The sequence below is a fragment of the Diabrotica virgifera genome, chromosome 8 (genome assembly GCF_917563875.1).
Source record: "Diabrotica virgifera virgifera chromosome 8, PGI_DIABVI_V3a".
Taxonomy (NCBI): domain Eukaryota; kingdom Metazoa; phylum Arthropoda; class Insecta; order Coleoptera; family Chrysomelidae; genus Diabrotica; species Diabrotica virgifera.
In genome coordinates this window covers 194473201-194500738 of record NC_065450.1, presented here as the reverse complement: position 1 = coordinate 194500738, position 27538 = coordinate 194473201, and the positions used below count along the sequence as shown (strand labels likewise).

The 27538-nt window shown below is 31.7% G+C and overlaps 1 protein-coding gene across 1 annotated transcript in view; it reads right to left on the bottom strand.

Annotated features, from left to right (window-relative positions):
• Window positions 1–27538, bottom strand: part of LOC114337705 (uncharacterized) — a 153328-nt gene that overhangs the window by 24496 nt on the left and 101294 nt on the right. The window contains exons 10-12 of the mRNA XM_050659192.1: window positions 24153–24187; window positions 19638–19728; window positions 18174–18512 (exon numbers count right to left, since the gene is read on the bottom strand). Of these exons, the coding sequence (XP_050515149.1) occupies window positions 18174–18512; window positions 19638–19728; window positions 24153–24187 (465 nt within the window). The remainder of the gene's footprint in view (window positions 1–18173; window positions 18513–19637; window positions 19729–24152; window positions 24188–27538) is intronic.

Sequence of the window (27538 nt, the reverse complement as noted above, 5' to 3'; positions counted from 1 at the left end):
CCTTTGAAGTTACAAAATGAAAAACGATTTTTTCGAATATATCGAAAACTATTAGAGATTTTTTATTGAAAATGGACATGTGGAATTTTTATGGCAGGAATATTTTAAAGAAAAATTGTAGTGAAATTTGTGCACCCCATAAAATTTTTATGGTCGTTTTGTTCCCTTAAACTGCGACACCATTAGTTAAACACAGTGTTTTAAAAACTTTTTTGGTTCTTTGTATTTTTTCGATAAGGCACGTTTTATAGAGATGTGGCTTCTTTTTTAATATGGTTCAAAATATACCTAAAAATGTAAATCATAAATAAATTTTCCTATTATTATCAAGTCTCCATAATCGTACTTAGCCATATACAAATATGTGGTGGATTTGACAATAATGCAAAAGATCTCGATAAAAACTGACTTTTCTAAAAAGTAATAAGAGGCAAAAGAAATTTTAAAACATTGTGTTTAACTAATGGTACTACAAAAATAATTATATTGGAACGTACACAAAAGTTTGGGGGGGTTTAAAGAACAAAACCTCCACAAAAATTTTATGGGGTGTCTAAATTTCACTATAATTTTTTCTTAAGATACTACTACTACCATAAGGATGCCACATGTTGATCTTCAAAAATCTCCAATAGTTTTCGATATATTGGAACAAATACTTTTATGTTGTCTTCATCTATTAGCTTCAGCAACTAAGTTGGTGTATCATCTGGACTACAAGTTTTTCTAATTTTAGCATTTTTTATAGCATGTTCTACCTCTGATGTCTTAATTCCTGGACCGTCAGTACAATTTTGGTAGAACTCGGCGATATTATTGCTGCCATCTTCAAACAACTCTGATGTATACAGCTGATACTCTTTTCTTATTTGTTTCTCAATTACATTAATTTTGTTATTTTTGTCCACGAGTACAGAGGAAACTAGTTTTCTAAATATACTGCCCATATCTTTTACTTTTCTCTGCACATACCTACGAATACTACCGTGCACGAATAATTCGTGCCTAGATATCACATCCTCCATTTCGTCTCAGCATTGTCTCATCGATTTTTCTTCGGCTAATTTGATCTCATTTTTAATTCTTCTCTGTAGGTGTCTATATTCTGTTTCACTAGATTTTATAAGTCGACGTTGTTTCATCAATTTCAAGATGTCGTCTGTCATCCATTTATTTTTCATGATTAATTTTGAAGCGAAAAACTACCCCAGACAATTGAAATAATATTCGAGAATAATATTTCAATCAACTATGCGAGGGGTTTGAGCGAAAACCCGATAACTAAAAATAACATTGTTTAGATATAATCGCGATTAAAAATTTTAGGAAGGTTGAAGAAGATTTCAAATCATCATAAAAAGTTTAATGGCGATTTGATTGAACTTCCTATGACGATTTGAAATCTTCTTCAAACTTTCTAAAATCTTGTTGCTGATCTTGTTGCTTATAGGTCCTTTCTAAGTTCAGAAAGAATCATACATCTACAAAAATCAAGGGAATGTCACCGAAATTATTATTCTACTAGCTCTCCAAGACGAAATTTTTAAATAACACGACGTGTTCTGAGGAACTAGAAACCTCGAATAATTTTAGTGATGACAACTTTAGTATGGTTCTGATTAATATTCGTTCTATAAAAAATAAAACTGACGAATTATTTTTGTTTCTGGAAGAATTAGGATTTCCCCCGATTGTTGCGGTTACAGAGCACTGGCTTGAAGTCAACGAGCCTTTTTTTGTAGAAAAATATACCACAATTGCTAGGTACGATCGTCCAAGTTCAGCTCATGGAGGCACCCTAATTCTTTCTAGAAAAAAATGATTTTTCTCTGATTACAAAATATGACTTTCTGTTAAATGAAGCCTTCTTTGAGTTTTCCTTAGCTTATAATAAAAATCTTAATCTTTACATTATTTGCATCTATAGATCACCTGACTCCCTGTGGAACTATTTTTTCAGAACCTGCTAAATTTGTTAGATGACTTGCCTCATAGAAGCAGAAAAATTCTATGTGGGGACTTCAACATTAATTATGATGCTGCTTGTGCTACCCAAATATCCTTGGTCAACATATTTGAATCATATGGTCTCTCAATGCACGTTAATTCTCCTACAAGCATTACAAAAACTCCATCTACCATAATTGACTATATTGTCTCAGATTTCTCACCCCTTGATATCTGCTCTACAATTATTAATGCGGGATTATCAGATCATGAAGCAGTATTTACGAAGTTTAACATCTTCAGCAAACCTTCCTCGAAAACCCGACGTTTAGGTAGGATTTTTTCCGCTCGGAATTTTCATAAATTTCAAAAATTTATGCTTAACTTCTGAGTGGCATTTTCCTTCTGCGGACGTGGACTATAATTTCAACGATTTTATAGAAAAGCTTGTCTCTATCTTCAATAAGGCATTTTTTTAATTTCAATTAAGCCAAAACATCACAAACCCTGGGCTACCAAAGGTATCCGCATATCAGCCAAAAATATGCGCTCGCTATTGTATATCAAGAATTTTGCTACCAACGTCTCTGTCACTCAATATATCACCAAGTACAGGGTAACCTATCTAAAACTCATCAAATCAGCTAAAAAAACCTACTATCAAAATCGTATGGAAAGCTCTAAAAGTGTTGCAAAAGAAACTTGGTCCATAATAAACGATCTTCGAAATAGAACTCACGCAGTTCAAACATTTGCCCTTCCAGACCCGGAAAATCTAAACGAATATTTCGTTAATGTGAGTAAAAATATAACTTCTACTATTTTGCCACAAAAAGATCCCATTTCCTATCTCCCCAATTCAGGAGTGTTCTCGAATTCATTCTTTTTAAGACCAATCGATATATCTGAACTGATCCAAACTATCAATAGTATCAAAAGCAAATCATCCTGTAGTACTGATGGACTATCCATAAAAATCTTCTCAAATCTCACAGAAAATGTGTTGGAAATCCTCGTCTCACTAATTAATGATTCCTTTGAAAGAGGCAAATTCCCAGAGTGCCTAAAGATAGCCATTATTATTCCCCTTCATAAGGGTGGTGAAAAATCTAATGCTTGTAACTATAGACCTATTGCCTTACTACCGGTACTTTCAAAAATTATTGAGAGACTCATAAAAACCCGTCTTATGTCCTTTCTCATTGATAACAACATCTTATCCTAAAATCAGTTCGGCTTTTTAACTAATAAATGTACCACTGATGCCTTGTTTTCTGTGCTTCATGAGGTTTACCAAGCACTAAACAATAATCTTTATACTGCCACTGTTTTCTGTGACTATGCCAAAGCTTTTGATTGTGTAAATCACGACATTTTGATTAAAAAACTAAATTTCTATGGGATTCGAGGTATTTCTTTGAATTGGTTCCAATCTTACTTGAATAATAGGAAACAACTAGTTAGAGCAAATGATACTGACTCTAGTCTCAAAAACATTGTATGTGGAGTACCGCAAGGTTCAGTATTGGGTCCTCTACTGTTCCTTATCTTTATAAATGACATCACTAACTTAAAAATCGATGGAAAAATGTTTCTTTTTGCTGATGATACCAGTATCACTTGGAGCAACTCAACTATTGCATCTTTTCATGCAACTATAACTTCTGATTTGCTTACGATAAAAACCTGGCCTGACTCTAATTTACTCTCTTTTAACGTGGATAAAACAGTAGCATTATCCTATAAAAGTGCTCTTCAACCCCTGCTTGTTAATAACAGCCCGATCTCTACCGTTGACTCTGTAAAATTTCTTGGTATTTTTTAAACAGCAACCTCAAATGATCCCTTCATATCGATTTGTTAAGTAAGAAACTCGCCTCAGCCTGCTATGCTATAAGATCTGTTTCGAAAGAACTCAATTTAGCATCTTCTAAACTAACATATTTTTCTTTGTTCGAGTCTCATCTTCGATATGGTCTTCCTTTTTGGGGTTCTAGTACAGCTGCCCAATTAGATGTTATTTTTAAATTACAAAAAAGAGCAATAAGGTATCTGTTTGGCCTCAGAAGAACAACACATTGCAGAAGTTACTTCAAAGATCACGGCATTTTAACCCTTACATCTTTATATATTTTAGAAACTGTTTGCTTAATTCGTAAACACATGCATGTCTTTCCAGCAAGGCCTCGTCATGACTACTCCACCAGAAATTCAAATTTTGATGTCTATTTACCGATCCCGTCCTCTGAGTTACTAAAGAAATCTATATTATATTCCGCAAAAAAACTATACAACCATCTTCCTTTACAACTCAAATCTGCAACATCTTTCCCCAAGTTCCGTAAAATGACAAAAGCTCATCTATCTAAAAGACCATATTATTCAGTAGAAGAGATTCTTAATGACTAACTAAGAAATTACAGTAATGTACAAGTAACCAAACTTATAGGTCTGGATCCCGCGTATGAAAAAAAAGTTGATTAATAGCAAGCTGAGAATTTGTTAATAGCTTAAGGGTGTCTAGTCGGATAAACTTTGATATATCGGAACACTGGAACAGGGGCAGTTTTAATAGTGGAACAGGTTAAAAATTTGGAACGGCCACACCACGAAAACGGAACATTTATTTTGTCCGACAGAACAGACTTAAACTCTCCGAACAGAGATTAAACTCTCATGCAAAAATCAGACTGCTATTTATCACCTGTCATAATTCCTGTCATTTGACATATTCTACATGTTCCACTCATTAAAACGCCCATTTGGTGATAAATAGCAGTCTAATTTTTGCATGAGAGTTTAATCTCTGTTTGAAGAGTTTAAGTCTGTTCTGTCGGACAAAATAAATGTGCCGTTTTCGTGGTGTGACCGTTCCAAATTTTTAACCTGTTCCACAATTAAAACTGCCCCTGTTCCAGTGTTCCCATATATCAAAGTTTATCCGACTAGACACTCTTAAGCTATTAACAAATTTTCAGCTTGCTATTAATCAACTTTTTTTTCATACGCGGGATCCAGACCTATATCTATATTTGGGTGTCACATGCAGCAGCTTAAACTTATTAGTTCCGATGTCTATAAATAGTTTACTTTGTTGTATATTCACTTTGCAATTTCTATAAGTTGTTGCAATATATCGATTTTGTTTTTTTTTTCTTTACTTTATTAACTTATATTTTGTATTTATGTATATTTTTTTTATATTGACGATTTATCAAATTTCAGAAAATTGTATTTGTTATTGTTATTGTTAGATATTATTTATTTATTTTTTTCTGACTTTAATTAAGCTTTGTCCATAAAATTTTTATTTTCAGTGACAATAAAGCATATTTCTATTCTATTCTATTCTAAATCTTTAATCGCGATTATATCTAAACAATGTTATTTTTAGTTATCGGGTTTTCGCTCGAACCCCTCGTATGATAGCTATCGTCTAGACAAGACTAGCTCAATCTCCCAAGGTGTGTGTTCGTCTTGTCCTATTCTTAGAAATGAACTATGAAAATTCAGAATGGATCAAATAAAACAATAATATTTAACTAATCATGTTTATTGTTCAATAAAGGTATAATAAAAATATGATTAAGTAAATTGCATTAACAAATATATTCAAATTCTTGCCAAAAACTAACAATTTGTATATTATACTTATGGCTTTGGTATCTGGTTCGATGGTAACTTCTTGATGTCGTATGGTACTGCTGTAGACTTCTTGTAGGCCTAGGCGGATCTTCGGAGCCAGGCCCCTGCAGTTGGAGATGGTAGTTGTTGAAGTCTAGATGTCCTGGTCTTCATTTTTGTCAGCCTTATGAGTAGCATCACCGGTGATGTAGTTGGCTTGAAGCTCACGAAGGGAGGAAAGTCGAGTTATTCCCAAAAGCTATAAGATAAAGGCACATATATCAACAATCAAGAGGTTAATAACCAAAATTTGCCAGTCTGCCATTCTTTAATCCAAAGAGTATTAAATTGAATTTACATGAGGAGAATAGTTAAAACTTGATTATTAACGTGCATATTTGTAAATTAAAAAGATATGTTTAAAACTAAAATATCAGAACACATGTTCTGACATTGAAGGTTAGATATAAAAAATATTAGAAAAAATGTTATAAGAACCTAAGTATGCATGGAATATAATGAGGAATATAATGATTGTAATAATTAAAATTTTTAGTGTTCTTACCCAAAGAGAAAGATGATTTGAATAAAAATGATTTATATTTGAATCTTTTTTGCCTTTTATAATATTTCCACCACTCTTTTGAAAATCGAAATGACAGCGTGAACTGTAGGAAGTTAGGCATGTTCCGTATTAAAACAGATACTCACAGAGTAAGAATATGCAAGGTACGTTCAGTATGTTCAATTGATGATTTAGATTTTAGATGAAAAGAGATAAGGTAAATAGAAGATAATAAAAGAGGATAATAAAAGAGGGCGCCAACGAGTTTTTAACGAAGAAAACTGGTAAAACAAATAGAAGCAAATTATTGTTAATGTAATATTAAAGCTACTTCCATAATCATTGTTGTGGAAATTTCGTTACCATGGTTTTTGAATGCATTCCATGGTTCTTCCGGGTCTTCCAGTTGTTCTCCGATGGTTTTTATTCTATTGTTAAGTTCTATTTTAATCTTATGTTTTATGCTTATTTTCAAGATATATATCGTCATATAGCGGAGCAAGGGGCTAGTTGTAACAATTTTCATAAAATCAAATATATCTTGACAGCTATTTTCCCAATTATCACTAATTAAAGACTAAACGCTAGTTTAACTCTTTCTGAATAAAATTGAACTGAAGAAAAGTTAAGAAGACTGTTATTTTTTAATCAACTAGCATTTTACCAAAAAAGAGTGCATTGTTACAACTTACCCCGCGCTTGGGGCCAGTTGTAACATCTATTAGGGCAGGTTGTAACATTAAAAAATTCGAATTTTTTGGAATATTTCGAAGAAAATACCAACGTTGGTCCTGTTGAAAGATGTTTGCTCGACTTAATAAGGTGGCTTCTGGTTTTCTTAAATATAAATGTAGATTTCTACGCACAAAATTTTGGACCCATTCTGGACCAACTGTATAATTTTGATACCAAGAAGAAAGAAGTTGCTTAGCACTGAGTTTCACAGCATATTGGTAAGGCAGTTTTCGCATCTTAATGGGAATTAGTCCAAAATATACTTCGGTGCACTTCAGAATATACGAAGCCATTTTACTTTCTTCTTCGCCTGTAAAAATTATCCCTGGTTTGGTACAGCCCACTTGTATACTCTTATTGTTTTTCTTTTTTTTATATATCGCTATAAAGATACATGACACAGTCCGTGCTGTTTTACTTGCTTGCTTTATGCTACATTGATTATCTAAAATTTCCGCTGAACCTAACTCGTAGACTTCACTTCCTGGCTTTGAGTTGCCCTTTCTGATTTTTTATGTTGTCTCGATCTGGACTATTACTAAACTAAATAATACGTTTTTATATTACAATAGATCATAAATTTCGTAAGATTCAGCGCAATTTGTAACTTGTTACAACAAGCCCCAACGTTTTGTTACAACATACCCCGTAGCACACCTTTGTATATTTATTAAAATAACTGTAAAAATATCATGTTAATCGTAAAATCGTTAAGCAACATCAAAGTATAACTAAATTTAGAAAAGAAATTAACACCGAAAGATTCATTTCCGTTTAAAACAATAGCGATAACCAAAATTTTATGAGAGACAAATTTTAAATTACCTCATCCAAATGAAGCACGTGCACAAAACTACTATTTGCAACTATCGGAGGATGGCTGGCCAGACGATGTCATTTGCATGACGATAAGAGAATAAGATTGAGTCAGCTAAATTAGATAAAAACGGTCAAATAACCTATGAAAAAGCTCTGTTACTACTTACCCCTGTTACAACAAGCCCCTTGTTCCCCAACAAGACCCAATTTGTCTTCTGACATTGTTGTCACAAATGGTAATATTGCTCCTGTAGTGATCTTTTTCCAAGTTAAACTATTATCTTCTAACTTGGCTATACTGTACTGATGACGACTAATGAGTCAGAAACACGTGTCTGCAGTTGCATTCCATCTTTTTATATTGTTAATTTTGTATTCACATTCACATTGCGAGTTATTTGCCAATGATTTTTCTTTTCTATGTTTATAGTTGTACTCGCTTACTTAACATCCTTTATTTTATAAGGTTTTGGCTTTTCTTTCCTCAGGTAGCTTTACCTCCGTGACTGTGTTGGTCGTCGCCCTGAAAGGCAGGGTCTTCTGACATTGTTGTCACAAATGGTAATATTGCTCCTGTAGTGATCTTTTTCCAAGTTAAACTATTATCTTCTAACTTGGCTATACTGTACTGATGACGACTAATGAGTCAGAAACACGTGTCTGCAGTTGCATTCCATCTTTTTATATTGTTAATTTTGTATTCACATTCATATTGCGAGTTATTTGCCAATGATTTTTCTTTTCTATGTTTATAGTTGTACTCGCTTACTTAACATCCTTTATTTTATAAGGTTTTGGCTTTTCTTTCCTCAGGTAGCTTTACCTCCGTGACTGTGTTGGTCGTCGCCCTGAAAGGCAGGGTCTTCTGACATTGTTGTCACAAATGGTAATATTGCTCCTGTAGTGATCTTTTTCCAAGTTAAACTATTATCTTCTAACTTGGCTATACTGTACTGATGACGACTAATGAGTCAGAAACACGTGTCTGCAGTTGCATTCCATCTTTTTATATTGTTAATTTTGTATTCACATTCACATTGCGAGTTATTTGCCAATGATTTTTCTTTTCTATGTTTATAGTTGTACTCGCTTACTTAACATCCTTTATTTTATAAGGTTTTGGCTTTTCTTTCCTCAGGTAGCTTTACCTCCGTGACTGTGTTGGTCGTCGCCCTGAAAGGCAGGGTCTTCTGACATTGTTGTCACAAATGGTAATATTGCTCCTGTAGTGATCTTTTTCCAAGTTAAACTATTATCTTCTAACTTGGCTATACTGTACTGATGACGACTAATGAGTCAGAAACACGTGTCTGCAGTTGCATTCCATCTTTTTATATTGTTAATTTTGTATTCACATTCACATTGCGAGTTATTTGCCAATGATTTTTCTTTTCTATGTTTATAGTTGTACTCGCTTACTTAACATCCTTTATTTTATAAGGTTTTGGCTTTTCTTTCCTCAGGTAGCTTTACCTCCGTGACTGTGTTGGTCGTCGCCCTGAAAGGCAGGGTCTTCTGACATTGTTGTCACAAATGGTAATATTGCTCCTGTAGTGATCTTTTTCCAAGTTAAACTATTATCTTCTAACTTGGCTATACTGTACTGATGACGACTAATGAGTCAGAAACACGTGTCTGCAGTTGCATTCCATCTTTTTATATTGTTAATTTTGTATTCACATTCACATTGCGAGTTATTTGCCAATGATTTTTCTTTTCTATGTTTATAGTTGTACTCGCTTACTTAACATCCTTTATTTTATAAGGTTTTGGCTTTTCTTTCCTCAGGTAGCTTTACCTCCGTGACTGTGTTGGTCGTCGCCCTGAAAGGCAGGGTCTTCTGACATTGTTGTCACAAATGGTAATATTGCTCCTGTAGTGATCTTTTTCCAAGTTAAACTATTATCTTCTAACTTGGCTATACTGTACTGATGACGACTAATGAGTCAGAAACACGTGTCTGCAGTTGCATTCCATCTTTTTATATTGTTAATTTTGTATTCACATTCACATTGCGAGTTATTTGCCAATGATTTTTCTTTTCTATGTTTATAGTTGTACTCGCTTACTTAACATCCTTTATTTTATAAGGTTTTGGCTTTTCTTTCCTCAGGTAGCTTTACCTCCGTGACTGTGTTGGTCGTCGCCCTGAAAGGCAGGGTCTTCTGACATTGTTGTCACAAATGGTAATATTGCTCCTGTAGTGATCTTTTTCCAAGTTAAACTATTATCTTCTAACTTGGCTATACTGTACTGATGACGACTAATGAGTCAGAAACACGTGTCTGCAGTTGCATTCCATCTTTTTATATTGTTAATTTTGTATTCACATTCACATTGCGAGTTATTTGCCAATGATTTTTCTTTTCTATGTTTATAGTTGTACTCGCTTACTTAACATCCTTTATTTTATAAGGTTTTGGCTTTTCTTTCCTCAGGTAGCTTTACCTCCGTGACTGTGTTGGTCGTCGCCCTGAAAGGCAGGGTCTTCTGACATTGTTGTCACAAATGGTAATATTGCTCCTGTAGTGATCTTTTTCCAAGTTAAACTATTATCTTCTAACTTGGCTATACTGTACTGATGACGACTAATGAGTCAGAAACACGTGTCTGCAGTTGCATTCCATCTTTTTATATTGTTAATTTTGTATTCACATTCACATTGCGAGTTATTTGCCAATGATTTTTCTTTTCTATGTATATATATATATATATATATATATATATATATACATACTACTATATAAAAAATAGTGAAATCGTACATTAATTGAAGCAAAGGTATAACAATAGTTCAAATATCGACTTCCTGTTCTATTTCAGGTAACTTTGGAAAGCCTACGACTTACGAAGTTCAGTAATTGAACTTACAATAATTAATGTTTTAACAACAAAAGACAATTTTGTTACTCGTATACCTACTAGCATAATATTATCGAAAATAGTCGTTTGAGAAAAACAAAACCTTATAAACTAGTTAGTCAAAACAATTCTCACTGGACATAAAAGAAAGAACTTATTGAAAACTTACCTACAGCCTCCTTAAGTGCGTCTTCAGTTTGATCTATAGAAGTATAGCCATTGATGGTTTTGAGAACCGGATTACACTGTTTGCAGTCACCATCTAAGCCTTGATACTTGTAATCAGACTCTAGACAGAGGCCATGATCTTTAATGTAGTTATATGCCCAATGAGGCCAACCACCATTGCAGCCTTGATTGTAGTAATCACCGGAACAATCTACTAACTGTTGGGTACTCAGTACCTCTAGTACGTTCTGCTTTAAAAATCTTTGTCCTTCAAGAGCACCAGCCTAAAATATAGAACAAATAGAATATAAAATAAATATAAAATACCCAAATAGAACGACAATAAATACGTGAAGAATATATTTTATTATATTTAAACATATTTTAGATATGTCAATGGAAAATGTCTGATGATTAAAGACCGGATTATATGTTTTTTGCATATCGAAAACCATCAAAGATACAATCAAACGCTTCAGGATGTGGATAAATTATGATAATTAAAGGCGTTTGACACTAATTTAATTTTACATATTTAGAATATTTTCGGTTTTTTAACATATTTTGATGGCTTGAACATATTTTCGACCGTTTGACATATTTTGACATATTTTTAACATAATTTGGCATATTTTTAACATATTTCGGCATATTTTGACATATTTTGGCTGTAGACAGCTTGACACAGTTAACCATGTAACAATGGCTAGGTTTATAAATGATGCATTCATGAACTTTTTCCTTCCCGACATTGTTCCAGCTAACAAAATCTTGCTTATGGTTTCCGATGCTGCGTCATACATGGTCAAATCTGGCCAACTAAAAGTTTTATATCCCAATTTAATTCATGTGACGTGTTTGGCGCATGGTTTCGACAGAGTGGCGGAAGAAATTCGAAATTCATTTCCTACATTTATTAGTTTAATTAGCAACGTGAAGAAAATATTTTTAAAATCGCCTTTAAGGATTCAGATATATAAAGAAAAATTACCAAATACTCCTTTGCCACCGGAGCCTATAATCACAAGTTGGGGAACATATTTAAAAGCTGCCTGTTTTTATGAGGAACATTTTCTCCCCGTAAAAGAACTAATTTTATGTTTTGAAGAAACAATAATATTGGTGCGATTTCAAAATGCAAATCAATTTTAGAAAACAGATCACTGCACAATGAGCTTTGTTTTATTAAATCGAATTATGGATTTGTTTATAAAACCATCCTCAATCTTGAAACTGAATGGTTTCCACTACAAGAGTCCCTTAATTTAATTCAGAAATTTAAGGACAACGCTGAAGAAGTTTCTGGAAAAATTGGACAATCAATAAATAAAAAATGGATTGAAACTTTACAGAAAAATAGTGATTTAAAATTATTATTACAGGAAGCAAACCAAATTATTTGTGCCGATTTTGATGTCACTACCAATTTAAATGCGGAGATTTTCTCGAAAAGATTTTCAACATACAAATTACTACTAACGGATAGGCGACATAATTTTACTATTGAAAATATTTAAAAACATTTGATTATGAATTGTTTTTATAAGAAGGAATAAAAATGTAGAAACGTAAGTAATAGTAATAGGTACTAGATAGGTATACATTCGTATATTTAGGTTAATTTTGTCAATATATGTACTTACCGTTATTTAATAAAACTTTTATACATTTTTTAATGCACATTTTCTTCTTACTATAAAATATTTTTCACATATTCCACATATTTGGAACATATTTTAAACTTTTAGGGAATATTTTCAACATATTTTACTCATATTTCAGACATATATATGCACATATTTCAGTCAAAACAGGAACATATAATCCGGTCTTTACTGATGATATAATGGATATGATGGACTAAAGACGTAAATTTAAGAATAAAAACGCAGAAAAATACCAGCAGATCCACAAAATCATATAAACACAAATTTGAGAAGCATTAAAAAAATGGTTTCCAACGAATGCAGGAAAATAGAACAACAAGAACGTAAATATGGCAGTTACAATATGTACAAAAAATAATAAATGACAAAAAAGAAGAAATGACAAAGGACCATAGAAACGTCGAAATCCTACATAAAAATTATTTGCACAGGACAGAACCGATCATCACTATATGGAGAGGATGAAGCAGGACCTTCTATCCTTAAATTGGTGATAGAAGATGCCATTGCAGCACTAAAAACATTAAGGCAGCAGGTCCAGACAATGTACCCTGCGAAATAAAAATACAAACAATTCCTTGATAATCTGGTACCTTTTAACAGCTATAATAGCGGTAAAATTCCGGAGAACAAGTTGCAGTTGACATTTAGTACAATCCCGAAGAAACTAAATAGCCAGCTCTGTAATGACTACCGACTTATAAGCTTGATCAATCATAAAATATCACTAAAGCGTTCACGAAGGTCATTCATAGAAGGATATGATAAATCTAAATATACAGGGTGTTTCATTGGGAAACGGAAATACTTTAATTGTGAATAGAGGTCACCGAGGCGGTTCTAGTTATACTACATTTTTTGCCCTACCGACTTTTATAACTGACTTACAGGGTGTTTTATCGATTTTGCCAATTTCTTTCCTAAGCCATAACTTTAGAACCACCCTGTATATTTTTTTATATTTGGTACACATATGTATCATCCAAAACCCAAACGACCGAAATACTAATCACAAGAAAAATCCAGGTCCGGATTAACAAAAAATTATAAAGTAATTGTGACCTTAAAACAACACCCTGTATATTAAAATTCTGAAAATCTGTTTGCATATTTGAAAAAAGCACAAAAAACTAAGTCTAACGGTTTGCTTCAATTTTTCGGCCAGACAATTTTATGACTTTAATTTTGAAATTATATTGAATTTTTTAAGAATTCTGACATTAAAAAGCAGGTATTATTAAATTTAATTATAAATTATTAAAGCTATTGAATAAATACTTATTTTAAAATTAATAAATACTTATTTACCACATTGGAACGACCCAATTATTAATCACAAGAAAAATCCAGGTCCGGATTAACAAAAAAACATAAAGTAATTGTGACCTTGAAAGAGCACTCTGTAAATTGACATTTTTAAAATTTGTTAGCACATTTGAAAACTCCACAAAAATCTGAGTTTTTCGGCTTGCTTTAATTTTTTGTGGACGAAATTTAATTACTTTAATTTTGAAATTAAATATATTGATACTTTTAAGAACACTGAAATTAAAAAGCAGATTTTTAAAGCACTTTTAACAATAAATTATGAAAGTTATTAAATAAATACCCATTTTAAAAATAATCAATACTTATTTACGACATTCGAACGACCCACTTACAAATCACAACAAAAATCCAGGTCCGGATTAACAAAACAACATCAGGTAATTCTAACCTTGAAACAACACCCTGTATATTGAAATTTTTAAAATCCGTTGGCACATATGTATGAAAATAGCACAAAAAACTAAGTTTAATGGTTTGCTTAAATTTTTTGGCCAGATAATTTAATGAATTTAATTTTGAAATTATGTCGAACTTTTTAAGAACTCTGGGAACTCATAATAAAAATTTCGATATAATTTCAAAGGTAATGTCATTAAATTGTCTGCACAAAAAATTAAAGCAGGACATTAAACTTAGTTTTTCGTGCTCTCTTCAGGTGTGCAGAGGTATTTTAAAAATTTCAATATACAGGGTGTTTTTTCAAGGTCACAATTCCTTTGTATTTTGTTGTAAATACGGACCTGGATTTTCTTGTGACTAGTAAGTGAGTCCTTCTAACGCAGTCAATAATACCTGATTATTTTTAAAATTAGTATTTATTTATTAAGTTGAATGATTTATTATTAAAAGTGCTTTAAAAACCTGCTTATTAATTTCAGGGTTCTTAAAAATTTGAATATATTTAATTACAAAATTAAAGTTAATAAATTTTTGCACAAAAATCAAAGTGAACCGATAAACTCGGATTTTTGTGGTTTTTTTAAATGTGCAAACAAATTTTAAAAATGTCAATATACAGGGTGTTGCCTCAAGGTCACAATTACTCTATGTTTTTTTGTTAATCCTGAACTGGATTTTTCTTGTGATTAATAATTGGGTCTTTCCAATGTGGTACATAAGTATTGATTCATTTCAAAATGAGTATTTATTCAATAACTTTAATAATTTTTAATTAAAAGTTAATAATACCTGCTTTTTAATGTTGAGTTCTTAGAAAATTCAATATAATTTTCAGATTTTCAAAATTTCAACATACAGGGTGTTGTTTTAAGGTCACAATTACTTTATAATTTTTGTTAATCCGTACCTGGATTTTTCTTGTGATTAGTATGTCCGTCGGTTGGGTTTTGAATGAGACATATGTGAACCTAATATTAAAAAAATATACAGGGGGTTCTAAAGTTATGGCTTAGGGAAAAATGAGCAAAATCGATAAAACACCCTGTAACTCGGTTATAAAAGTCGGTAGGGTAAAAAATTTAGTATACCTAGAATGGCCTCGGTGACCTCTATTCACCATTAAGGTATTTCCTTTTCCCAATGAAAGACCCTGTATATTGATTGATCGCTGTTTGGCTTTCGAAAAGCACTTGGAACTAATGAGGCAGTTATCGCTCTCCATGTGCTTATACAGCTGCGTAGAGATGTTGATAAGTTTGTGTGTTTGTGCTTTCTGGATTTTAGAAAATCATTTTATAATGGTAATCGTGAACTCTTTTTTCTTTTTCTCTTTGCCTTATTCCTATGCGGGGTCGGCTTCCCTTATTCAATTTATTCATACAATTCTATCTTGAATCATATCGATATTAATCCCCTTTACCAACATGTCCTGCCTAATCGTCTCCCCCACGTCTTCTTTGGTCTTCCTCTCCTACTCCTTCCAGGAATCTGCACTTCAGCTATTCTTCGTATTGGGTGATTAGCGTTTCGACGTTGAACATGACCAAACCTTGTCAACCTATGCTCTCTCATTTTGGCATCAATTGCTGCCACACCTAGACTTCCCCTAATATACTCATTTTTAATTTTATCCTTTTTTGTCACTCCACTCATCCATCTAAGAATTCTCATTGGCGCCACACGCATTCGTTGTTCCTCTTTCTTTTTCACTGCCCAACATTCAGTTCCGTACATCATAGCCGGTCTTATGGCTGTTTTACAAAATTTTCCCTTCAACTTCATTGGAATTTTCGTGTCACACAGCACACCACTCACTTCCTTCCACTTCATCCATCCAGTTCTAATTCTACTGCATGCGTCTCCATCTATTTCTCCATTACTCTGTAATACCGATCCCAGGTCTTAAAACTATTACTTTTTACAATCAGTTCACCATCCAAAGATACCATGTTATTTGTAGTAACTCCATCTTTAAATGAACATTGCAAATACTCTGTCTTTGTCCTACTATGTTTTAAAGCCTTTTTCCTCCAGAGCTTGTCTCCACTATTCCAGTTTTTGTTCTAAGTCTCTTTTATTATTTCCTACTAACATGACATCATCATCATACATTAAGCACCCTGCAATGTTACCCTGTAGTTTCGCTGTTATCTGGTCCAAAACTAATGAGAATAAATACGGACTAAGCACCGAGCCCTGGTGCAATCCTACTCTCACATGAAATTTATCAGTCTCTCCCACAACTGTCCTAACACTAGTCGTTACTCCCTCATACATATCCCTTACAATCTTTACATATTCACCAGGGACTACTTTCTTATTGAGTGCCACCACAGAATCTCTCGAGGAACTCTATCATATTCTTTCTCAAGATCAATGAATACCATATGAGCGTTTGTTTCTTTACTCCTGTGTTTTTCCATCAGCTGCCTTATAATGAAAATTGTTTCTGTTTTTGATCTGCCCTGCATAAAGACAAACTGCTTCTCGGATATTTCGGTCTCTTCACGTATCCGTCTATCAATTACTCTTTCCCATATTTTCATGGTGTGGCTAAGCAGTTTTATAGCCCTGTAGTTTGTACATTGTTGTATATCTCCCTTGTTTTTGTAGACAGGTACTAGTATACTGTTTCTCCATTAGTCTGGCATTTGTCCAACTTCCATGTGAACGGTAATCGTGAACAATTAATAGATATTCTGTGAAAGACAGGTAGTCGAATCCCTATATTGGGGCCAAACGGCAAGAGCAAAAATGGGCTATAAACCTCATAAAACTGTGGAGATCAAAAGAAGTGTCCGCTAGGGGTGTATCTTGTCCCCACTCCTATTTAGTACTATTTATTCCGAGAAATTATTTAAAAAACGTATCAAAAATGAAAATGAGAGCATAAAAATAAACGGTGAGTTAAAGAACAATGTATGACGATGACAACTTAACTCTTTTCTGTAGCACAGATGAATAATTTACAACAGGTAATGAAAAGGGATAATTTAGTTAGTGAGGAATACGGTTTGACCTCACCTTCATGAAGACAAAATGGATGCTGATAAGCAAAAAGCAACAACCTGCTCGACATTTACGGATAAACAACATACTAGTTTACCATGTAGAATCTTGGCACCAACATAAATGTAAAAGAGAAACAGGCCACATAAATTGAGGCGAGAATAAAAGAGCTGGAGCAGCATTTAAAAATATATACGAAAATTCTTTTCATAAGCAAGGATTTGTCTTTTTCTATAAAACTACGGCTAGTTAAATTCTATGTGTTTCCGATCTTACTATGTATATCGTTTGGAGGCTGCACACTGAAAGAGAAGCTCATGAAAAAGCTAGAAGTATTAGAAATGTAGGTGTACCTCCGCATTTTTTGTATATACTGGACCGAACATGTCACTAACATGTAATCCACAGAATGCGAAAGGAGAAGGTAATCGTCACAATCAAACAAAGAAAACTTGAAAATCTAGGCCAGATATTGAGACACGATAAGTACAGTCCATTGCAATTGATCATCCAGGAAAAATAAACATTAAGCGAGTGCAAGGCAGAAGATGACACTTGTGACTCCAAAATCTGTGAAAGTGGTTCGGGGTCACATTGGTCGAATTATTCAGAAGTGCCGTTTTACAAGCAAACTAGAATTGCAATAATAATAGCCAACATTCTTAACGAATTGGGCACTTAAAGAAGAAGAAGAAGACGAAGAAAGTTATTGAAAATATTTTTATGTCGTCCTGTAATAAAAACAACTTTAATTTAGCATATACGTATGGTATGCGCAATTTTGCTTCATTTATTATTGTCCTTTACTAAAATAAAGGACGCATACATTTAAATTAAATACAGACCCATTTTTATTTAAATATACCAATATACCCCTACTTTGACGTAAGCTCTCAAACTATGCGTAGAAAGAAAGAACCATTTAACTTAATATTTTTCTTTATCAAATTTAATAAATATATTGAATATAAATATGTTGAAGGGAAGTAAATTGGACTTAAAGTCAAATATGGTAAATTATAAAAATGTAACAATCAATTTTTACTTACTGCACTAAATGCCCAACATGATCCGCATTGCCCTTGGTCCCTTATGGGAGCAACTGCCCCTTTTTCTCTCCAGTCAATTGATTCTGGAACAGTCAATTGAGGATCAGCCACAAAGCGGGATGTAATGTTTCTTTTAGGCTTGTGAATGAGTTGGGAGTCAAGCATAGCCTTGAATTCCTCTGAAGTCATATCTGCGAACTGATTAACCCCCAAGTAGAAGGATACTTCACCATTCTGGTATCTTGCATTGTGTTCTTCAATTTTGCGGAGATTTTGAGAGAAAACTTGGAAGCGAACTTGCTCTTCTTTAAGATGTCCGTACTTCTTGGAATGGTTTACCTAAAGAAAAAAAATAATCTATTATGTCACAATTAAAGATCTATTTAAAGAGTTATATCGTAGGAGATATTTGATATAACTTTTTAATTAAATTCACCTACGGTTTTAAAAAATAAAGTTAACACCAATATCTGATACGCTACAAAGTCGCCTCAAGCCAGTAAGTCGCTACGACGGTTTACCGAAATAACAAAGAAACAGAATAATTGAAATTAGTAAGTAGTACAATAAGTTCATTATTACATCCACTATTGAAAAAAATGTAACATATAAGAGTGAAAAAAATGTGGATAACGTCTGCAGATCCAGTAGAAGCAGAGTTGTAGCTAACGAAAAGTAGTTTTTTATTCGTAAAATTTCAAATCGAATATGTCAACGTGCAATAAAAAAAGATGAAGCACTTTTCGGGAAAACTCATCATAATTTTTTAAATTATTTAAAAAAGCTTTATTTTTGTTTTTTTAAAGTATCTCACAGCAAAATCAAGCACGTTACGCTAAAAATAAAGCAAATCGTGAAAATCACAATCTTAATAGGAAATCAACAAATGAAATTAATGATTTCCGCTTCACAAGTTAGTTACTTTACTTACGTATTGTTTATATGACATGTAAGTTTCAACAGTTCAAAGTGCTTATTTTTAAAGGGCTGTACTTGAAAGGGCTTGAATAAGTCACTAATAACCACTATATGCAAATTTTGAACAGCCATTTCTTAACCAATTTTTATCTTATAGAAAAAACCAAAACTGCAAAGTATTCAGAAAATCAAAATATATATTTCTTAATTATTTAAGATTTTTGGCATTACTGACAATTTTTAATTTATTTTGAAAAAGAGGCCTTTTTATAGAGTAATTATTTCTATTTATTTCTCTTTACCTAAATTGACATGGAATCACGTATATGCACTGGCAGCATTAATCAATACATTATATGTTTATGAACAATACATTATTATTATGTAAGGCCGCTGTCATTCGAATACAAAAAAATAATTTTGTCAATACTTTAAGACGACTTTACGCAGTAGCAAGGCATTGCCTCAAAACAAATAAACAAAACACAAATTTCATTAATAAATTTGCATGGCTGATGCTGACAATAATAACAAAAAATAACATACCTTAAATGTAGCCCATTGTTGGTGGATTGATGTAGCATTCACAGCTACAGCCAATACGGCAAGTAGAATAAGGAACCTCATTTTTAAGCACCTAAAAATAAAGCAATATGTTATAAGAATACTGACGTTAAATAGCTTGTTAAAGAATAGACAAAAAAAACAAGATCAGAAATAGACCAATATTGAAATTTTTAGTATTTAGAAGAATTTTTTGGATGTAAAAAACTCGAAATCGTCAATGTATACTTCAAAAATATAGCGATTTGAGCGAGGACTAGGGAAATGGACTTTCAAAAAAAAAGCGAATATTTCTTGAAATGAACATCAGATCGAAAAACTGAAAAGTACGTGTTGAATATTATCAAAAAATGTACCAATGATACCAAACACGACCCCGCACGACGAGGGATGAGGGGTAATTATAAAATTTTAAATAATAGCTTGTAGTGGAGTCACTGAAGGTGGATATGAGCTATTACCTCCGATTTCGTTCAACCTCCATCGATTTGCATGAAAATTAATGAGTGGTTAGAGGATATCTCAAGGAACAAAGGTGCACTTTTACCCTGGGGGTGGATGCCACGCCTTCTCAAGGTGGCATCTCACAAACATCTCAGGGTGACAAATTCTAAGCAAAATTTGTTATATAAAGTTATTAAAATAAATCAAAACTTTTTCAGTTATTAAAGATCAAAAATTTCAATTTTTCGTAAGAAAAATGCATGTTTTTAACCGATTTTTCATAGATAACTCAAAAACTATAAGTTCTTACAAAAAAGTTAGGATTACCAAAATTGAAGCTAATAAAAAATTAAATCAACGCCTTACTAAAATACCTAATAATATTAACTAAAAGTGAGTTATAGGTAATTGAATGGATATTATTTTCGGCGAATACCCAAATCTAGGTATTCAAGCTTAAATTACGGAAAAATGATGAATTCTATAACATAAACTTAAACATTTGTGAAAGTACTTAGTAATATCTATCAAATAAGATACAGAACAAGTTAATAGCATTAAAATTTATGCACCAAAAATTTTTCAAACTATATCTTTTAAAAATTTTTCCATAAAATGTTATCTTTTTTTTAATAACTCTTGTTAACTTTTAAGATATCAGGTTAACCTAAAAAAGGTTTGAAAGGTAATTCCAGAGGCTAGTAAATCACATTGAAACTAATCTTTTACCCCCCTTACTTTTTTAAAAATCAAAGATTAAATGTCCACGGTTACATGGTTCTCGCAGCAAAATTTAAGTTTTAAACTTTTATATCTCGGTTATTTTTCACCCTACAGAAATGGTGAAAGGTATATTATTTGATATAGAAAAAACTAAAATTTTATTATTTACCATTTTTTACGTATATTGGGTATTTTTATAGTTATTATCAAAAGAAAATGAAAATGACGATAATTTTAGAAATTCTGATTTTTTTAAATCATAAATTTTTTTAAAAATATGCATTCTAAACCGGTGAAAATTGTTAAAATCATTACTTATGCTAATACAAAGAAATTTTTAAGGATTATTATAAATTTTAATTTTTGTGGAAATGACGTATGTTTTATTTTCAACTCTTTCCTAAAAAATTCGAAAGAGTTCTCTTCGTTTCATCAAAACTTGCTTAATTTTGATGCTATTAACTTCTTCCGGACCTCATTTGTTAGGTATTCTGAAGTAGTTTGATAAATGTTTTGCAGGTATATTTTATAAAATGCATCGTTTTCCCGATGTTTAAGCTTGAATACTTATATTTGAGTACTCATCGAAAAAAAAAATATACATTCAATTACCCATAACTCACTATAGTGCAGAAAGCCACTGCGCATCCCGTAGGAAAAATATTCTAATTCGGATTTTTTGCACAGTCTTACTCAAAAAGGACTCCTTTTAACAAAGCGTGTTGCCAGAACCAAAAGGTGGTCAAAAATTTTTTAAACGTTTTTTTTTGTTTTTTTCCTAAAATTATTTTTTTTGCATGAAAAAAAGTTTTTTAGGTTTTTGGATCATTCCAAACAGAAAAGGTCTTTAGTGACTTTTCTCTAAAAATGATAGTTTTTGATAAATAGGCGATTAAAAATTGAAAATTTGCGAAATCGGCCATTTTTAACCCTCAAAAACTATGTGAAAAACTGAAAATTTGAATGTTGCCAAGGCAGGTTGATATTCTTTAAACATTGATTGATGAAATACCGAAGAGTTTTTTGCAATACAATATTCAAAACTCCTTTGTTTTTTAATTGCTAATCAAGCGTGCGCGACACTATTTTCCACCGACAGTATGGTGAAAATGAAAGGAATAAATTCGTTATTTCGCAAACCGGCGACTTTAAGGATAAATCTCGAAACAGGTCGATTTTTATTTTTAAGTTATGATATTGTGGCATATATGGTATAATAGTGACGTCATCCGTCGGGGCGTGATGACGTAATCGATGATTTTTTTAAATGAGAATAAGGGTCGTGTGGTAGCTCATTTGAAAGGTTCTTCAATTCTCTATTCAGCAATGTAAACATTGACATAATCATTTATACAGGGTGACCCCTATTCTTATTTAAAAAAATCATCGATTACGTCATCACGTCCAGATGGATGGCGTCACTAGTATACCATGTATGCCACAATATCATAACTTAAAAATAAAAATCGACCTGTTTCGGGATTTTTCCTTAAAGTTGCCGGTTTACGAAATAACGAATTTATTCCTTTCATTTGCACCATACTGTCGGTGGAAAATAGTGTCGCGCACGCTTGATTAGCAATTAAAAAACAAAGGAGTTTTGAATATTATATTGCAAAAGACCCTTCGGGATTTCATCAATCAATGTTTAAAGAATATCTATATACCTTGGCAACATTCAAATTTTCAGTTTTTTACATAGTTTTTGAGGGTAAAAAATGGCCGATTTCGCAATTTTTCAATTTTTAATCGCTTATTTGTCAAAAACTATCATTTTTAGAGAAAAGTCACTAAAGACCTTTTCTGTTTGGAATGATCCAAAAAAACCTAAAAAAAACTTTTTTCCATGCAAAAAAAATAATTTTAGGAAAAAAACAAAAAAAAAAACGTTTAAAAAATTTTTGACCAACTTTTGGTCCTGGCAACATGCAAATTTGTTAAAAGGAGTCCTTTTTGAGTAAGATTGTGCAAAAATCCGAATTAGAATATTTTTCCTAGCGGATGCGCAGTGGCTTTCTGGACTACTTTGAATTAACATTAGTTTAGTACTTTAAATGAACAATGTATTTAATTTTGTAGTGTCTTCAATTTTGGTAAAAATAACTTTTTTGTAAAAGCTAATAGTTTTTGAGTTATACGTGAAAATAAGCTTCAAAACATGCATTTTTTACGAAAAAATAAAATATTTGGTCATTAATAACTCAAAAAGTATTGATTTATGTTAATAACTTAATATAACAAATTTTGCTTAGAATTTGTCCCTCTATCGATTTATGGTATTATTTTTAATAAAATAATTTTCACCCTAGAAAATGGGTGGCATCCACCCCCAGGGTAAAACGCAAGTTAGCATCATGTCACCTTTGTTCCTTGTGGTATCCTTTAACTGCTCAGCAATTTTCATGGAATTCGATGGAGGTTCAACGAAATCGGAGGTGAAAACCTTCAGTGATTGCACTATTGGCAATATTTCGCGCAATGAACATCAGTTAAAAAATTTAAAAATACGTGTTTAATATTATTTAAAAATCTATCAAATGACATCAAACACCACTCACGGAGTTAGGATGGGGGGTTACTTTAAAATCTTAAATAGGAGCCCTCATTTTTTATTGCAGCTTTGGATTTCTTACGTAAAAATAAGTAATTTTGGAGCTATAATCGGAACAAAACATTGTTGGAAATAGAAAATTAAATTAAAAAATGGAAAGTCCTCACTAAAATGAAACTTAACTTAACTTTTTTTGGTTTTAGGACGTCACCTTCACAATCAATAGGTACACATAACGCTCGAGTAACTGAAAAGTTACCATACTTGACCCCTACTACATATGAAATTTTAATAAAAATACTGAAAAAATTTTATACCTTACCACAGCTTAACGTTAAAAGACTCGGTTTTCAAGATACAAAACATAGGTAGTTTTGTATTTTGAGAAGGTTTTCAGATGTTATGATCGAGAATTTAAAGTAAAATTGTGACTTATTTCTACCAAAATAGAAAATTACATTAAGGCACCACAAGACAATAACTTCAGAATAATATATATTGTACTTTTGTGTAGAAACATGAACGGTAAAAATTTAAAAACAAACGACATCATCAAAGTGTGTCGCAAAAGCAAAAAATGTCTATATAAAATGTAAAGACACAGTTTTAGATATACAAGAGCTGAAATTAGAACCAAAAGAAAAAATAGAAAATATTAATGAAAAAAAATATGGTAGCAAAATATAAATGGTTAGGTGGTTCAGGTGAATAATTAAGATTTTAAAATATTTGTCACAAACTACCCTCATTTAATACTAATGCAAAATATTTAATCATACCGTTCACACCTAATTTCACAATGATAGATACGGTGTTATCTTCCCCTATACTTATTTATACTCTTTTATACTATCTTATATAAGGCATTTTACATCTTGATTGCGTCATTTTTTATATTGATTTTCGATCGGATTAACATTATCATGTCACTTGATCAGTAAAATCTAACAATAAAAGAAGATCTGCAAGATCATGTATAAGCCCTGTCTTATCAAAACGAGTTCAAATCATGCATATCATGTAAATATCATAAACTGTTTTTAACAAAAAAACACCTACTTATAATAAATAATTACACTTTTATAAAAATAAACTTTTTTATAATGAAACGTTTTTATTATTTATAGGAGATAATATAAAATAATTTGACGATATAGAATGCTTCAAATTCCAAATGTTACAGGTTATTGATTATGTACTATAGAAAGGAACTACAACATTAACGGGGTTTTATTATTTCATATGGTCAATGAATCTCTATATATGAAAAAACCGCCGAGTGCTACCATTTAAAGGGGTGCGTTTTTGAGAAATGGGTGAATTAGTCCCTGGGCACAGGTTACATTAGGGTGAGTTCTATGCACTTTTGGTACAAACACGTTTACATAAAAATTGTTCCTGGTTAAATTTCCTATCTAAATATAACTTTTTAAAGTCAAAGATACTTTTTTTTACAAAAATATATTCAAAAGAAAAAGCACAAAGAAACCCAAAAGAAAGAAATTTTTTGTCCCATAACTTTTGTCCACGGGGATATAGGTATAGACATTGCTTCACAGAAAAAAAACTGACATATTTTCTCTTTAAAATGATGTTTGGTAAAGGTCATTAGGATTTACAGTTTTTGAAATATGATTTTTCAAATTTCGCCTCTCATAGCAATTTTGGGCAATTTTCCTTGTTATTTCGCAAATATTGTTCTGTAATTTTTTTCTACGTAACTTTAGGTATATGCAATGGTACATATAAGAGGAATAGAAATCAACTACCTTTAAAATGGTCTACTGTATAATGTTGTACAACTTCTTTTAACGAGGTTATCTTTTTCAAGACTTTTAACGAGTTTTTATATTTTTTACGATTATTTTTTAAATTTCCCATTATAACTTTTTTTTCTATATGGTATATATTATATTATAATAAAAAGGAAAGCTTATTCTATTTACTTTAAAATGGTGTATGTATTATAAAAAATTCTAGGGTTATTTTTAATTAGATATGCTTTTTCAAATTGTAATAAATACTTGCAACGATTTTTGATTTTAGGATTATTTTTTAAATTCCTCATTATAACTTTTTTATGTGAGTGTGTGTTATGATTGAATCTTATTTTTTATAGGTAATACTTTATATCCACTTGACTCGGTCGGGAAAACTTGAAAATATGGATTAATTCCAATATTTATTGTCAAAGCTCCTGCACCACAAGTTTTGCTTGAAAAAATAGCATGTAAATATACCAAAGGATGTACAAAAAACTGTGGTTGTAGGAAGATAGGAATTAGTTGTTCAATATTCTGCAAAGGGTGCATGTGCATGGGTACTAATTGTGGGAACTCTAAGATAACTGAAGTGTCAGAGGAAGATAGGAATCAGTTGTTCAATATTCTGCAAAGGGTGCATGTGCATGGGTATTAATTGTGGGAACTCTAAGATAACTGAGGTGTCAGAGGAAGATATTGAAGCTTAGATATTGAAGCTAATGCTAACGAAGAGATGGACTTTGATTTTGAAAATTTTTTAAATGTCAACGTTTAAATAATTTTAACTAAAGTGATGTTTTTTAAGACTAATGTTTATGTAATTTTTGTAAAAGAAATAATTTTAAATAATACAGGTAAAAAAATATCAAAGAATCACTCGGTTTCCATTATGTATTTAAATATAGATGATACACCATTTTAAAGAACAGAAAGTAAGCCCTCTTTGTTGCGCAATATATAGATAGTATATTCATGTGCAAAAAAAAAGTATAATAAGAAACTTCAAAAATAATCGTAAAAAATGTAAAAAATAATATTTTTTTATATTAGGTATTATATAATATTTAATATATTATATAATAATTTTGTTTAATTTTTTTATTATATTATAAAAAAATCGTTAAAAGTATAAAATCTTGAAAACCCATGATCTCTTTAAAAAAAGTCGTACAACGTTATAGAGTAGACCATTTTAAAGGTAATTGATTTCTATTCCTATTACGTGTACCATCGCATATACCTAAAGTTACGTAGAAAAAAGTTACAGAACAATATTTGCGAAATAACAAGGAAAATTGCCCAAAATTGCTGTGAGTGGCTAACTTTGAAAAATCATATTTCGAAAATTGTAAATCCTAATGACCTATACCAAACATCATTTTAAAGAGAAAATATGTAAGTTTTTTTTCTGTGAAGCAATGTCTATACCTATATCTCCGTGGACAAAAGTTATGGGACAAAAAACAAAATTTCTTTCTTTTGGGTTTCTTTGTGCTTTTTCTTTTGAATATATTTTTGTAAAAAAAAGAGTCTTTGACTTTAAAAAGTTATATTTAGATAGGAAATTTAACCAGAAACAATTTTTATGTAGACGTATTTGTACCAAAAGTGCATAGAACTCACCCTAATGTAACATGTGCCCAGGGACTAATTCACCCATTTCTCAAAAACGCACCCCTTTAAATGGTAGCACTCCGCGGTTTTTTCATATATAGATGTCCATTGACCATATCAAATAATAAAACCCCGTTAACGTTGTAGTTCCTTTTAGCTATCTTATTTTGAATATAATAAATAGCCTACTATAACAAAAAAGTACTTTATCTACTCTATGTCATATTATGTATAAGTTTTTAGTTTGTGAAAACTGCCATTGTAGATAGCAGTGCGTGAAATGTTTAAAGTGTGCTTGAAGTAACAATGTATTTTAAATGGGATTTACTTTTTCGCTCTGTTTTTGGCACACTTTCATATAATCATATATCCTTAACTTTCGCGTTGTCATGGTGATGACATATGAGCAATAAATTACAATAAAAGTTTTGTCAGTTTTGTGGTTTGAAAGAAGTTAAAATTTTTAAATGTCAGAGTTCTAAAAATTGTAGAATAGAAATGAATTCCAGTGACGAAAATTTACAGTTTTTTTATTTGTTTATCGTAGTTAAAATATTGTATGAAACTGTGCGTGAAGTACTTTTTGCGAACTTTCGCGATATATAGCACTCGCTGCGCTCGTCCTCTAAACATCGCGTGTGTTCGCATAAAGCATACTTCACGAACTGTTTCATAAATAACTATTTTATAATAACACGGTTTAGTTATACAGTGAGCACGTAAAGGTTGGATTATATTCATTATCTCGAGAATGGACGACTTTGGAAAAAATCCTAAAACAGGTCAAT